The sequence below is a fragment of the Rhinoraja longicauda genome, chromosome 10, assembly GCF_053455715.1.
Source record: "Rhinoraja longicauda isolate Sanriku21f chromosome 10, sRhiLon1.1, whole genome shotgun sequence".
In the NCBI taxonomy this organism is placed as follows: Eukaryota; Metazoa; Chordata; class Chondrichthyes; order Rajiformes; family Arhynchobatidae; genus Rhinoraja; species Rhinoraja longicauda.
In genome coordinates this window covers 9,711,427-9,726,696 of record NC_135962.1, presented here as the reverse complement: position 1 = coordinate 9,726,696, position 15,270 = coordinate 9,711,427, and the positions used below count along the sequence as shown (strand labels likewise).

At 40.0% G+C, this 15,270-nt stretch overlaps 1 protein-coding gene across 1 annotated transcript in view; it reads left to right on the top strand.

Annotated features, from left to right (window-relative positions):
* Positions 1 to 15,270, top strand: part of LOC144597595 (neutral alpha-glucosidase C-like) — a 67,338-nt gene that overhangs the window by 6,729 nt on the left and 45,339 nt on the right. The window contains exons 3-5 of the mRNA XM_078407090.1: positions 8,707 to 8,815; positions 12,621 to 12,748; positions 14,336 to 14,521. Coding sequence (XP_078263216.1) covers positions 8,707 to 8,815; positions 12,621 to 12,748; positions 14,336 to 14,521 — 423 coding nt within the window. The remainder of the gene's footprint in view (positions 1 to 8,706; positions 8,816 to 12,620; positions 12,749 to 14,335; positions 14,522 to 15,270) is intronic.

Sequence of the window (15,270 nt, the reverse complement as noted above, 5' to 3'; positions counted from 1 at the left end):
TTATGATTATCTTAAATCGCAATTTGAGATTTTTTTTAACGCAAATGACCTTCCTGAAACACCTGCATCCCTGCTGTGGGAAACATTTAAAGCGTTTGTGAGAGGATGTATTATTGCTTTTCAAGCGTCTCAAAACAAGAAGAACCGAGCTGAACAGAATGACCTGGAAAGTCAGATAAGACAGTTAGACATAACAAATGCCATCGCTCCCTCTATTGAAATACATAATAAAATTGCAGCTCTCAAATATAAGTTAAATTATATCCTTTCAGCTCATATTTTAAGGCTTTTTCAATATACTAAACAAAAACATTTTGAATTTGGAGGTAAACCACAGAAATTGCTAGCACGTCAACTCCGTAAATTAGAAGATGATTCTACAATTCATAAAATTAGATCAGAAAATGGAGATTTGCTTAAACTACCTAAGGATATTAATCAGAGATTTTTGCAATTTTATCAGTCATTATATTCATCAAAAATAACAGATACTTCTGCGCAGATGCAAAAGTTTTTGCAGGAATGTAACCTTCCTGGTTTGAATGTGAGTGATAGAAATTTACTGGGCGCAGAAATAACTATGAAAGACGTTGAAGAGACTATTAAATCCATGAAAAATGGGAAGACTCCTGGCCCTGATGGCTTAAATAATGAGTTTTATAAAAAATTCAGTGGTTTGATCTCTCCACGTTTGCAAACTGTATATAGTCACGCCTTTAAACAACAGAGATTGCCACAAACTCTGACTGAATCAACAATAATCCTCATTCCTAAAAAAGATAAGGATTCTGAAGACCCTGGTTCGTATAGGGCGATAGCTCTTTTAAATACTGATCAGAAGATATTAGCGAAAATCTTAGCTCAGAGATTAAGTCTAGTTATAGACAAATTGATACACCCCGATCAATCAGGCTTTATAGCCAAACGATATTCATTTTTCAACTTGAGACGCTTGTTTAATATAATTTATTCAAATAGACTATTAAATGAAGATTTAGCAATCATCTCGCTAGATGCTGAAAAAGCATTTGATCAAGTAGAATGGCCCTATCTTTTCTCAGTGATGGAAAAATTTCAACTAGGTGAAAAGTTTTGTGCATGGGTGAAACTTTTATATACATCCCCAACAGCTAGAATATTAACTAATCAAATGCTGTCATCTAAATTTCATTTAGCTAGGGGTTGTAGACAAGGATGTCCACTATCACCACTTTTATTTGCCCTTATTATAGAACCACTTGCTGAGAGTATTAGATCAAATTCAGATATTTATGGCTACAACACTAAACATACAACCAATAAAATTTCTTTATATGCGGATGATGTATTAATATATATTACAAAGCCAGAAATTAGCATTCCGAATTTATTAAATCTCATAACTCAATTTCGGGAGCAGAGCAAGGACGCCCGTTGGCTGAGCAGTAAAGTAAGTGCTAATCACAGTTGAACAGGCAGTTTAAAAAGAGCGCCAAAAGGAAGTAGTAGTCAATTTGAAAAGTCTGGGAGCAGAGCAAGGACGCCCGTTGGCTGCCCAGTGAGAAAAGTGCGAGTCTTTGGCTGCGAGTCTTCGGCGAGTAGGCTGAGGTGAGGAGGATACCATTGTTTTAAGCCAGAGCTGGTTATAGGCACAAGGTGATGGCGGAAAAGTTGGTGCGGTGGGTTTCCTGCAGGATGTGGGAAGACGGGGACATCGCGGGAGCTTCTGGGAGCTACACCTGCAAGAACTGTGTCCAGGTGCAGCTCCTGAAGGGACGTGTGGTGGAGTTGGAGAGGCAGTTGGATGACCTCAGGGCCATCCGGGAATGCGAGAGTTTCCTCGACAGGACCTATTGTGAGGCTGTCACGCCAAGGGTCCAGGTCGAGCGAAGGTGGGAGACTGTTTCCGGGGGGAGTGGACATGGACTACAGGAGACCCCAGTGGCTGTGCCTATTGCAAATAGGTATACCCTCTTGGGAACTGTCGGGGCAGAAGACGTTTCCAGTCCGAGTGGCGGACCTGTTGGCAAGGATACTCGACAGGGGAGACCGAAGTCTGGAAGAGCCGTAGTGGTCGGTGACTCCATAGTCCGAGGGACGGACAGAAGATTCTGTGGCAGCAGGAGGGACTTGAGGATGGTCTGTTGCCTCCCTGGTGCCAGGGTTCAACACATCACAGACCGGCTTCAGAAAATCCTAGCGAGGGAAGGCGATCAACCTGAAGTCGTTGTGCACGTGGGCACGAATGACGTTGGGCGGAAGAGGAAGGAGGTGCTACAGCGGGAGTTTAGAGAGTTGGGAAAAACGCTGAGAAGTAGGACGTCGAAGGTAGTTATCTCTGGACTGCTACCGGTACCTCGTGCTGGTGAGGCCAGGAACAGAGAGATAGAGGGTATGAATTTATGGCTGAGGGACTGGTGCAGAGAGCAGGGATTTAGATTTCTGGACCACTGGGATCTCTTCTGGGCTAGGGGTGACTTGTACAAAAGGGACGGGTTGCATCTTAACAGCAGGGGGACAAACATTCTGGCAGGCAGGTTTGCTAGTGTGACACCTGTGGCTTTAAACTAAGTAGTGGGGGGGAGGGGTTAACAAATTGTGAATATGAAGATGAGGTAAAAGGGAATACAGGAGATATTGCAAAAGACTCTCGGAAGAATGGGAACAGAAGTTCTAGAGCGGAAAAGAAATTAAGGGCAGGGCCAATTGTGAACGATGTGAGAGGGGAGGTAAATACAGAAGTTAAAGTGTTGTACTTAAATGCGCGTAGTATAAAAAATAAAGTGGATGAGCTTGAGGCTCAGTTAGTCATGGGCAAGTATGATGTTGTAGGGATCACTGAGACATGGCTACAAGAGGACCAGGGCTGGGAACTGAATATTCAGGGGTACACAACGTATAGAAAAGACAGACAGGTGGGCAGAGGGGGTGGGGTTGCTCTGATGGTAAGGAATGATATTCATTCCCTTGCAAGGGGTGACATAGAATCAGGAGATGTTGAATCAGTATGGATAGAAATGAGAAATTGTAAGGGTAAAAAGACCCTAATGGGAGTTATCTATAGGCCCCCAAACAGTAGCCTCGACTTAGGGTGCAAGTTAAATCAGGAGATAAAATTGGCGTGTCAAAAATGTAATGCTACGGTGGTTATGGGAGATTTCAACATGCAGGTAGACTGGGAAAATCAGGTTGGAAATGGACCCCAGGAAAGAGAGTTTGTAGAGTGCCTTCGAGATGGATTCTTAGAACAGCTTGTACTGGAGCCTACCAGGGAGAAGGCAATTCTGGATTTAGTGTTGTGTAATGATCCTGATCTGATAAGGGGACTAGAGGTAAAAGAGCCATTAGGAGGCAGTGATCACAACATGATAAGTTTTACTCTGCAAATGGAAAGGCAGAAGGGAAAATCGGAAGTGTCGGTATTACAGTATAGCAAAGGGGATTACAGAGGCATGAGGCGGGAGCTGGCCAAAATTGATTGGAAGGAGGCCCTAGCAGGGAAGACGGTAGAACAGCAATGGCAGGTATTCCTGGGAATAATGCAGAGGTTGCAGGATCAATTTATTCCAAAGAGGTGGAAAGACTCTAAGGGGAGTAAGAGACACCTGTGGCTGACAAGGGAAGTCAGGGACAGCATAAAAATTAAGGAGAGGAAGTATAACATAGCAAAGAAGAGTGGGAAGACAGAGGATTGGGACTCTTTTAAAGAGCAACAAAAGTTAACTAAAAAGGCAATACGAGGAGAAAAGATGAGGTACGAGGGTAAACTAGCCAATAATATAAAGGAGGATAGCAAAAGTTTTTTTAGGTACGTGAATAGGAAAAAAATAGTCAAGGCAAATGTGGGTCCCTTGAAGACAGAAGCAGGGCAATTTATTATGGGGAACAAAGAAATGGCAGACGAGTTAAACCGTTACTTTGGATCTGTCTTCACTGAGGAAGATACACACAATCTCCCAAATGTTCTCGGGGCTGGAGAACCTAGGGTGATGGAGGAACTGAAGGAAATCCACATTAGGCAGGAAATGGTTTTGGGTAGACTGATGGGACTGAAGGCTGATAAATCCCCAGGGCCTGATGGTCTGCATCCCAGAGTACTTAAGGAGGTGGCTCTAGAAATAGTGGAAGCATTGGAGATCATTTTTCAATGTTCTATAGATTCAGGATCAGTTCCTGTGGATTGGAGAATAGCAAATGTTATCCCACTTTTTAAGAAAGGAGGGAGAGAGAAAACGGGTAATTATAGACCAGTTAGTCTGACATCAGTGGTGGGGAAAATGCTGGAGTCAATTATAAAAGACGAAATTGCTGAGCATTTGGATAGCAGTAACGGGATCGTTCCGAGTCAGCATGGATTTACGAAGGGGAAATCATGCTTGACAAATCTACTGGAATTTTTTGAGGATGTAACTAGGAAAATTGACAAGGGAGAGTCAGTGGATGTGGTGTACCTCGACTTTCAGAAAGCCTTCGACAAGGTCCCACATAGGAGATTAGTGGGCAAAATTAGGGCACATGGTATTGGGGGTAGGGTACTGACATGGATAGAAAATTGGTTAACAGACAGAAAGCAAAGAGTGGGGATAAATGGGTCCCTTTCGGAATGGCAGGCAGTGACCAGTGGGGTACCGCAAGGTTCGGTGCTGGGACCCCAGCTATTTACGATATACATTAATGACTTAGACGAAGGGATTAAAAGTACCATTAGCAAATTTGCAGATGATACTAAGTTGGGGGGTAGTGTGAATTGTGAGGAAGATGCAATAAGGCTGCGGGGTGACCTGGACAGGTTGTGTGAGTGGGCGGATACATGGCAGATGCAGTTTAATGTAGATAAGTGTGAGGTTATTCACTTTGGAAGTAAGAATAGAAAGGCAGATTATTATCTGAATGGTGTCAAGTTAGGAGGAGGGGGAGTTCAACGAGATCTGGGTGTCCTAGTGCATCAGTCAATGAAAGGAAGCATGCAGGTTCAGCAGGCAGTGAAGAAAGCCAATGGAATGTTGGCCTTCGTAACAAGAGGAGTTGAGTATAGGAGCAAAGAGGTCCTTCTACAGTTGTACCGGGCCCTGGTGAGACCGCACCTGGAGTACTGTGTGCAGTTTTGGTCTCCAAATTTGAGGAAGGATATTCTTGCTATGGAGGGCGTGCAGCGTAGGTTCACTAGATTAATTCCCGGAATGGCGGGACTGTCGTATGTTGAAAGGCTGGAGCGATTGGGCTTGTATACACTGGAATTTAGAAGGATGAGGGGGGATCTTATTGAAACATATAAGATAATTAGGGGATTGGACACATTAGAGGCAGATAACATGTTCCCAATGTTGGGGGAGTCCAGAACAAGGGGCCACAGTTTGAGAATAAGGGGTAGGCCATTTAGAACGGAGATGAGGAAGAACTTTTTCAGTCAGAGGGTGGTGAAGGTGTGGAATTCTCTGCCTCAGAAGGCAGTGGAGGCCAGTTCGTTGGATGCTTTCAAGAGAGAGCTGGATAGAGCTCTTAAGGATAGCGGAGTGAGGGGGTATGGGGAGAAGGCAGGAACGGGGTACTGATTGATAGTGATCAGCCATGATCGCATTGAATGGCGGTGCTGGCTCGAAGGGCTGAATGGCCTACTCCTGCACCTATTGTCTATTGTCTATTGTCTATAATTTGGTTCATTTTCAGGTTATAGAATTAACTGGTATAAAAGTGAAATTATGCCAATAATGGAGCATAATCCGGCCATACTTCAACAATTTCCTTTTAAAATTGCCTATGAAAAGTTTAAATATCTTGGAATTTACGTGACTAGGAAATATACTTCTTTATTTAAATCAAATTTTCCTCCTTTACTTGCTAAATTACACAGAAATATCCAATTTTGGAAAACACTTCCTATATCATTAGTTGGTCGTAGTAATGCTATAAAGATGATCTTTCTTCCACAGCTATTATATTTATTTCAAGCAATTCCGATCTACCTTCCAAAAAAGTTTTTTTTTTAAATTGATTCAATTGTTACTAATTTTATTTGGGACTACAAGACTCATAGAATAAATAAAAGACACTTATGTAAGTCTAAAATTAATGGAGGAATTGCTTTACCTAACTTTTTATTTTATTATTGGGCGGTTAATATTAAAAATATAACCTGCTGGTTGGATGATTCTGATCAACAATCGGATTGGTTAAAGATGGAGAAAGAGGATTGTTTACCATTTGATATTGGTGCGATCCTCTTAGCTCCAATAAATTTAAATAAAAAAACATATGGAGGTAATCCCATTATACATAGTGTTATCCGTACCTGGAAACAATTAAAGCTTACGTTAAAATTGAGTAAATTATCTGTTTTCCTTCCTATTGCGAATAATCCTTCTTTTAAACCGTCTGTCTTAGATAGAGGCTTTGCTCAATGGAAAAGTTATGGAATCAAAAGGGTGGGAGATCTTTATCATAAGGGAACTTTTCTTTCGTTTCAGGAGTTACAGCAGAAGTACGGATTACATGTTAATAATTATTTTAGATATTTACAACTTAGAGATTATGTAAAATCACACATGCAAGAATATAAGTTTAGAGGTCCAGAAATACTTGATGTATGCCTGAATCGACATTATAACTCAAATAAATTAATATCTTTTATTTACAATATTCTCCTTGACATTGACATTCCGTCATCAGAATCTTATAGACGAGCATGGGAGGACGAATTGAATCAAGTTATAATGCAAGATATATGGGATGAAAGTTTACAACATATACATCAATGTTCATTGAATACTAGACATTCCTTAATACAATTTAAAATAATACATAGATTACATTATTCGAAGACGAAATTAAATAGGATTTTTCCTAGTATCTCTCCTATGTGTGATAAATGTCAATTTCAAGAAGCTAATTTAACTCATATTTTCGTAACTTGTATAAAAATGCAAAACTTCTGGTTGGAGATTTTTAAAATAGTTTCTAAAGTTATTAATAAAAAATTAGATATGGACCCAAAATTAATTATATTAGGATTATCAGAACATACTACAAATTTTACAGTAAGTCAGGTACATTTTCTTGATTACAGTCTAATAACTGCGAAAAAACTAATACTTAAATTTTGGAAAAAACCAATAACCCCCACAATTAAAATGTGGACTATGGAAATGACAGAGACCCTGCATTTGGAAAAAATAAGGTTTGCCTTAATCGACAAACCTGAGCTATTCTTAAAAATATGGTCTCCATTTATTGAATTTTTAGAAAAGTAAATGGGTTTGGCACAGGACTAAAATAAAAAAAAAATTTAAATAAAAAGTTGAAACTTGAGTTGGGGGTTGGATGTACAGCTGTGGTTTTTGTCTCCCAGATCTACTCCCGTTAATTTTTATTGTTAGATCTTTTTTTTTTTTTAACCCTCTTACTCTCTCTCCCCAAGTTTATAGTTTTATATTTTTATTTTTACTTTCTCTCTTCAAAAATTTAAAAATTGAAGCTATGTAAGAACTTTGTAACAAATGTGTTTTTTTTTAAATTTCGATTTGTACATATGCTTTTCAAAAATAAAAAAATTTTTTAAAAAAAGAATGGTGGGTATATGGAAAAAACTGTCCGAGGAGGTAGTTGTGGCAGCATTTAAAAGACTCTTGGACCAACCAGTACACGGATAGGCCAAATACGGGTAAATGGGACTAGCATAGATGGGGCATGTTGGTCGTCATGGACGAGTTGGGCTGAAAGACCTATTTCCGTGCAGTATGACTCTAAGACTATGTTCATGTTTGTGTTTGTACCCGCAGACATTGCTTTGAGGGAATGCGAACTGCTGCAGTTTTGCTAGTGTGCTTACTTTATTGTATTTTAATTTTATTCACAAGCAACTGCGTTCTAGGTTGATGCATGCCTCCTTTGTTGTTTTTGTAGTTTCTTAAGAAGGTTGAAGGGGAGCCTTGTTACTACATAGAAATACTAGATTAAAGAAAATCATTCAATTCGCCAGGAGAATTAAAATTAAAATGAGCAAAGCTGCCACCTTCTGATGATTGACTATAATTGATATTTTCTAAACCTAAAAGAGTAATGGAGCATCTATTAAAGATAGACTAGGGGAGCTACCTGAATAAGGAAGGTCTGGGTCAATAAACGTTGAGGGAATTAGCCTTTGTTCTTGTGGTTATAAGCAGTTTTCTATTTCAGACTATTGCAGTCTTCATGTGAAAAATAAAGTAAACCAGAAATGCAAGAATTAATTAGGTAGTTTTTCCAGTAAAGTCACTGCACGTAGTATATATTATGACTTGCATGCATAATATAAGAGTTAGTTTACGATGGACTTGGACAGAGAATGAAAATAACTGTGAAATAGTGAGTTCATTGATGTATTGACTAAAGACCTTTAATCCAATTGAAAAGAGACTTCATATGGGAGTCCTTCTGAGTGCAACGTGGAGACTTTATTAAACATTTTGAGAAAAAAACATTTGTGTACTGAAACTTTAGGAAGGATTGAAGCAATTTACAGTCACTAAATAAAGAATGTGACTATTTATTGTGTGGCCAAATGCAGCCAATTTGTACAAGTGCCACAAAGAGGAAATTATATATAAGACAGACTTGGTTGAACATTAATGCTCAAGCCACTATTGTTAGCCCTGGTAACTGTCGTCATAGCACTTAAATCTGTGTAGAAGATTGGTGATTAAATTCATCATGTACCACCAATAACTTAAACGTTTTTTCTTGTTTCTACAGGCGTCAGAAAAAGCTATTGCCAGGGAACTCTCCATATCATTGCTTGCTGGATACAATTGAATTATCAGATTGCAGAGCCAAACTGCATCTCCTAAATGAAGAGAATAAGGTTAGCACTAGAGAGAAAGGGTTCTGTCTTAATTTCCCAATAGATCTATAGGTGTCCCGGTAATGCAGATATTTTAAACGCAAAATAACACATTTTCCTTTGTATAATTTCACAGTGAATCATTTTTATACATGATTGCATAAAAGTTTTGTTTATTATTGTCACGGGTACCGAGGTCCTGTGGTGTGTGTTATCTAGTCAAAGAAAAGACTACACATGATTATAATCTAGCCATCCACAGTGTACAGATACAGGATAAATAGTATAACATTTAGTGCAAGATAGAGTCTGATTAAAGATAGTTCAGTCTCTAATGAGGTAGGTTAGGACTGCACTCTAGCTGGTGAGAGGACGGTTCAGTTGTCTGATAACAGCTGGGAAGAAACTGTCCCTGAATCCGGAGGTATGCATTTTCAAACTTCTGTATCTCTTGCCTGATGGGAGAGGGGAAAAGAGAGAGTGGCAGGAGTGAGACTGGTCCTTGATTATGAGGCAGTGTGAAGTATAGATGAAGTCCATGGAAGGGATGTTGGTTTGCATGATGGTCTAGGCTACGTCCTCAATTCTGTAATTTCTTGTGGTTTTGGATGGAGCTGTTCCCCTAACCATGTTGTGTTGCATCCTGATAAAATACTTTCTACAGTGCATCTGTAACATTTGGTGAGGGTTGTTGGGGACATGCTGAACCTCCTAGGTCTAAGGAAGTAGCGGCATTGGTGTGCTTTCTTGGCCATTGCTTCGATGTGGCTAGTCCAGGACAAGTTGCTGGTGATATTTATTTCTAAATACTTGAAGCTTTCAACCATCTCTACTTCGGCACCATCAGTGTAAACCAGGGTGTATGTACTACTTCGCTTCCTGAAGTCAATCACAATCTTCTTTGTCTTTCTGACATTGATGTAGAGATTGTTGTCTTGGCACCAGGTTACGAGGTTCTCAATCTTCTCCATGTATGTTATTTGATGTCTGACCTACTATGATGGTGTCGCCTATTATAGAATTACAAATAGATGAGTATGAAATATAGACAGGATGTTACACATGAAGTGATGGGGACTGGTTACGAGGTTCTCAATCTTTTAACAAAATAATAATTTTGAATGAGCTGTAACTTGTTGGTGGATTTTGAAGGCAGACTGGTAAATAAGGCATTACAGTAATCAAGTCTGCCTGATATGAAAGCATGTATGAGTTTTTTACAGTCATGTTGAGTTAAGAAAGGCCGTACTTTAGCAAGATTTCTGAGGTGATAGAAAGCACATTTTGCTACCTTATTTATGTGAGATTTAAAATTAAGATCATTGTCAATTTTTTACCCCCAGGTTTGTGACTTCTTGTTTGACATAGGCAGCCAAATTTCCCAGTTTACCAAGTAACATATCTCTCTTGGGTTTTGATCCAAGTAATAACATTTCTGCCTTGTCATTGTTGAGTTTAAGAAAGTTAGCATTCATCCATTTTAAAAAATGGAAAATAGGCAGGAGGTCAAAGAACTTAAAGCATTTGTTTCAGTGGGTTTGACAGAGAGGTATAGCTAAGTGTCATCGGCATAACTTAGAAAATTTACATTATGCTGTCTGATAATTCCTCCTCGTGGCAGCATATACAAGGAAAAGAGTAATGGGCCAAGGCAGCTACCTTGTGCCATACCAAAGGGTATATCATGCAGCTGTGATACATACTCCTCAAGACTAACAAAGTACTTCCTTCCACTTAGATATGATTGGAACCAACTTAGTACCTGATCTGACAGGCCGACCCAGTTTTCTAGGCAATCTATAAGAATACTGTAGGAAAGAAAACTGCAGATGCTGGTTTAAATCGAAGGTAGACACAAAAAGCTGGAGTAACTCAGCGGGTCAGGCAGCATCCCTTGAGAGAAGGAATGGGTGACGTTTCGGGTTGAGACCCTTCTTCAGACTGATGTCGGGGGAGGGGCGGGACAAAGATAGGATGTAGTAGGAGACGGGAAGACTAGTGGGAGAACTGGGAAGGGGGAGGGTAAAGTGAGGGACAGAGGAACTATCTGAAGTTAGAGAAGTCAATGTCATACTGCTGGGGTGTAAACTTCCCAAGCGAAATATGAGATGCTGTTCCTCCAATTTGCGCTGGGCCTCACTATAACAATGGAGGAGGCCCAGGACCGAAAGGTCAGATTGGGAGTGGGTGGGGGAGTTGAAGTGCTGAGTCACCGGAAGATCAGTTTGGTTAAGGCGGACTGAACGGAAGTGTTGAGCAAAACGATCGCCGAGCCTGCGCTTGGTCTCGCCGATGTAGAGAAGTTGATATCTGGAACAGCAGGTACAATAGATGAGGTTGGAGGAAGTGCACGTGAACCTCTGCCTCACCTGGAAAGACTGTTTGGGTCCTTGGATGGAGTCGAGGGGGGAGGTAAAGGGACAGGTGTTGCATCTCCTGCGGTTGCAGGGGAAAGTACCTGGGGAGAGGGTGGTTTGGATGGGAAGGGACGAGTGGACCAGGAACCTAGAATACTGTGATCTATGGTGTCAAAATCTATACTTCACACTGCCTCATAATCAAGGACCAGTCTCACTCCTGCCCTCTCTTTTCCCCTCTCCTATCAGGCTCAGAAACTGTCGCCTTGCGGTCTGTGCTGTTGTTTACATGAATGTTAAAATCTCCATTTAAAATCACTGTCATATCTCATTATGACCAATGAGATCAATTCAGAGAATTCCATATGGAATAAGGATAGCTGGCTGGGTGGTCTGTACAGTGTTAGAGTGAGCATAGTTTCATCTGTTTTAAGGTTAATGGCAAGATATTCAAAAGAGCAGAATCTCCCAAGGTCAACCACTGTGCACATAAAATCTTATGTAAAAATTACAATCAATACATACAACTATCAGTGTTCTTTAAAGGTTTCAGTTGAGTTGAGCACAATTTTCTCCGATTCTACCTGATAGTTTCTAACTCGTGCTTCCCTTTATCCTGTGATGTGAATTCCAAGAGGGTAAATCTCCAAATGTGTACATATTAGAGGGACTGGGCTGCCATTACCCCAGACCAGAAAACCATGAGTGTGCTGCTTGCGGCTACTAGTCATAGAAGACAGGAGAGGTACTTGTAGAGAACGTGATAAGTAAAGAGCAGAAGACCACAAAGGAACAGTGCTCTGGGAGCTGGCTATGGCTTGGTAAAGCTGTGAAGTGTTGATTGTATGAGCCAAGGGGAGAAGCCAGCTGACTGAATTATTTACAGAATGTGATTAGTCTGTGGTGTCACGTGATGCAAACAGTGTCAGGATTGAATTGGTTATGGTTAATATGGTCATATGTCGATATTTGGTGTATCATATCATATCATATATATACAGCCGGAAACAGGCCTTTTCGGCCCTCCAAGTCCGTGACGCCCAGTGAACCCCGTACATTAACACTATCCTACACCCACTAGGGACAATTTTTACATTTACCCAGCCAATTAACCTACAAACCTGTACGTCTTTGGAGTATTTTTACTTATATTTCAATGGTGCTAATATTCAAGAGCAAATTGCTTCCCCTTTTTAAAAGCTATGTCATTTTCATTCCTGAATAATGAATAAGAGGAAAATTTGACAATAGATATTCCAAATTACTGGTTTATCCTTCAAGTTATAAAGATCGATTGCATATTGCAACTGTAGAATGTAAGGTGTTACGATCGGAAACCAAGGCTGCTTATAGCAGTATCTTTTATATGTTATCTTCATTAATCTGTGTGTTGTAATTATGATTTGAATGGGTTGAGACAGGCGTGTATATAAAGTATAAAAGCATATTTCTTGTCATTTATATTTCAGGTTACACTCTTTATGGAGCTCTTTGTTCTGCAGGATAAAGTGATCAGAATAAAAGTGAACGAGTTGAATCCATTGAAGCCGAGATATGAAGTGCCTGATGTTATCATTAATGAGCTTCCCTCTCAAAGGTTAGGTACCATTGTACCACATATGAAGCCTGGTAGAAAGTGTTATTTTTTCCCACAACTGCTGCAACTTGTAATAGATAGTAACAATGTCAGTACAAACAGGCGTTACATGAGACGAATAAAGGAATGCAAGAAAGTAGGAGCAGGAGTATTTAGCCCTTTGAATCGAATCTGCCATTCAATATGATCATGGCTGGTAAGCCCCAACCTTAAATTTTCTTCTGTGTCAGTTCCCCATAGCCTTCAGTTCCTTTATCTTTCAACATTTTAATTGACTCCACTTTAAGTACTTCCGATGATTTAGCCACCAAAACACTCTGGGTGAGAGTATTCCTGCAATTCATCTCCTGAGAGTCACCACCCTCTGCAAAAATATATTCTTCTGTATCTCCAGACATAAGATGAGGAGGCAGTGGACAGAAATAATGGCAAAAGTTAACGTCAACATATAGTCAATGCAAGAAATGGTTTAATGATCATATTGAACTTACCTTGACAACTTAAATATTCCAATGACAGGTCTTACCAACTGCATCGCTAACCTCACCAACTACCTTTCTATTGTACACATAATACTCTCTCTCCATGAATTGATAATTTAGTTTAGAGATACAGCATGGAAACAGACCCACCTGGTGCGCCCCTACCAGCGATCCATGCACATTAACACTATCCTACACCCACTAGGGACAATTTTTACATTTACCAAGCCAATTAACCTGTAGGAGTGTGGGAGTGTGGAGTGTGGGAAACCGAAGATCTCAGAGAAAACCCACGCAGGCCACAGGGAGAACGTACAAACTCCGTACAGACAGCACCCATAGTTGGGATCAAATCTGGGTCTCTGGTGCTGCATTCGCATGGTAATAATAATAATAATAAGCATTTATTTTATATAGCGCCTTTCCAGAAGCTCAAAGCGCTTTACAAAAACAATCATAACATAAAAACAAACAGACAAACTATCCTAACGGAGAAGCGGTGAATAAACAGCGCCAGCGTCCTCTCACGTCAGGGTCCGGCAGTAGACAACAAAAAGCACAGGGCAGCAACTCTGCCACTGTGCCACCATGATAGGTCTTCACTTTATAAGCTTTGACTCATCTTTACTCATGCAATACACCTATTTGCCTCATATTCACATGAACTGAATAAACTATTCTGAAAAATTAGAAAAAGTCAAGCAGATATGCTTAAAAAATTATTGAAGTGAATTTACGGATGGAGATTTATTCTCTTGAATATTTAAATCCATACCTGTTATTTAAGTTGGGTCGACTGAAATTATCTTTTAGATTACTTATTACAGAAGCAAACTCTTCAAGTAATGCGAGGATTGCAGACTACCTTTGAAACACAAGGACTGAAATGGGTGTTATGGTGGCAAAAATTATGTGATTGTAATGTCTGGATTTCTACCCTAGCCAATACACAGAATGTTAGCCTTTAAAATTAATTGGATATTTTATACATTGTCAGGCGCATGGGTGTTTTTTGTTCTATTTACATTTGTTTCTTGTGCTTGTCCAAGATGGAAAGTTGTCATTTGTGGCAGGAACCCTACTTACTGCATGTTGTGTTTTCCAGTCTGATTATGGTATGTGGGGATGGACTCTCCGTAACAATGACCACGGTCGATGGAGGCACTGAGATTCTAATTGTCGCCAAGCCGTTTAGAATGGAAGTTCGTGAACACGGTCAAATGTCCATGAGCGTGAATTCTCTCGGTCTTTTATACTTTGAACATCTCCGCAAAAAGTCACAATCCGAAGAGTAAGTTTTCCATACGTCAATCCATGGCTAATCTGTTTCCTAACTTTGCTAGCCTCAGTTTTATATTGCTTAATCCCCATTACTAACAAGAATCCTTAAGTAAATGTTGACATCACCCTTGAATATCTGCTTCAGCTTTGTTTAGAAAAGAAACTCATTTATATACCAGCTTTTACAAACTGGAATGCTGCAGAGCACTTTATAGCCAATAAAGCTGCTGTGACTATTGTTATTATGTCACCGTGGGGTGAACTTTCCCCAGAGGGTGGTATGATCAAATAAACTAAGGTGAATGGAGAAATCGCTGACGCACCAAGTTAGTATCTGGGCCCAAGGTGTCCTGTTGGGATGAAAATCTTCTCACTTATCTGACTTGTAAGTGAGAGATTTTCAGCCTTGCTACAGTACTGAAAGCATTCTGTGAGAGTGGCAGAAGTTTACCATGAATACTATCTGCGCTGTAACTCAATGTAAATTATGCAAGGATGTTCAGAGGAATTAGCTTTTGTGGCTCTAAGTAGCATGAGTGGAAAGAAGGAAGGCGAGAGGTTGTATCACGTCTTTGTCCTATTTATTCTGGTATTTTTACTACAGTTTTCAATGCATGTCATAGTTTCCCACCGTCTTGTGAGTTACAGAATTGATTTACAGATAAAGAACTGAAATTAGGATCAACCATCTAGGTCGACAGGAGCTGCCTTTACTCAATAAACCTTAATGTCATAAAATAGGTAATGCACAGAAGGAGG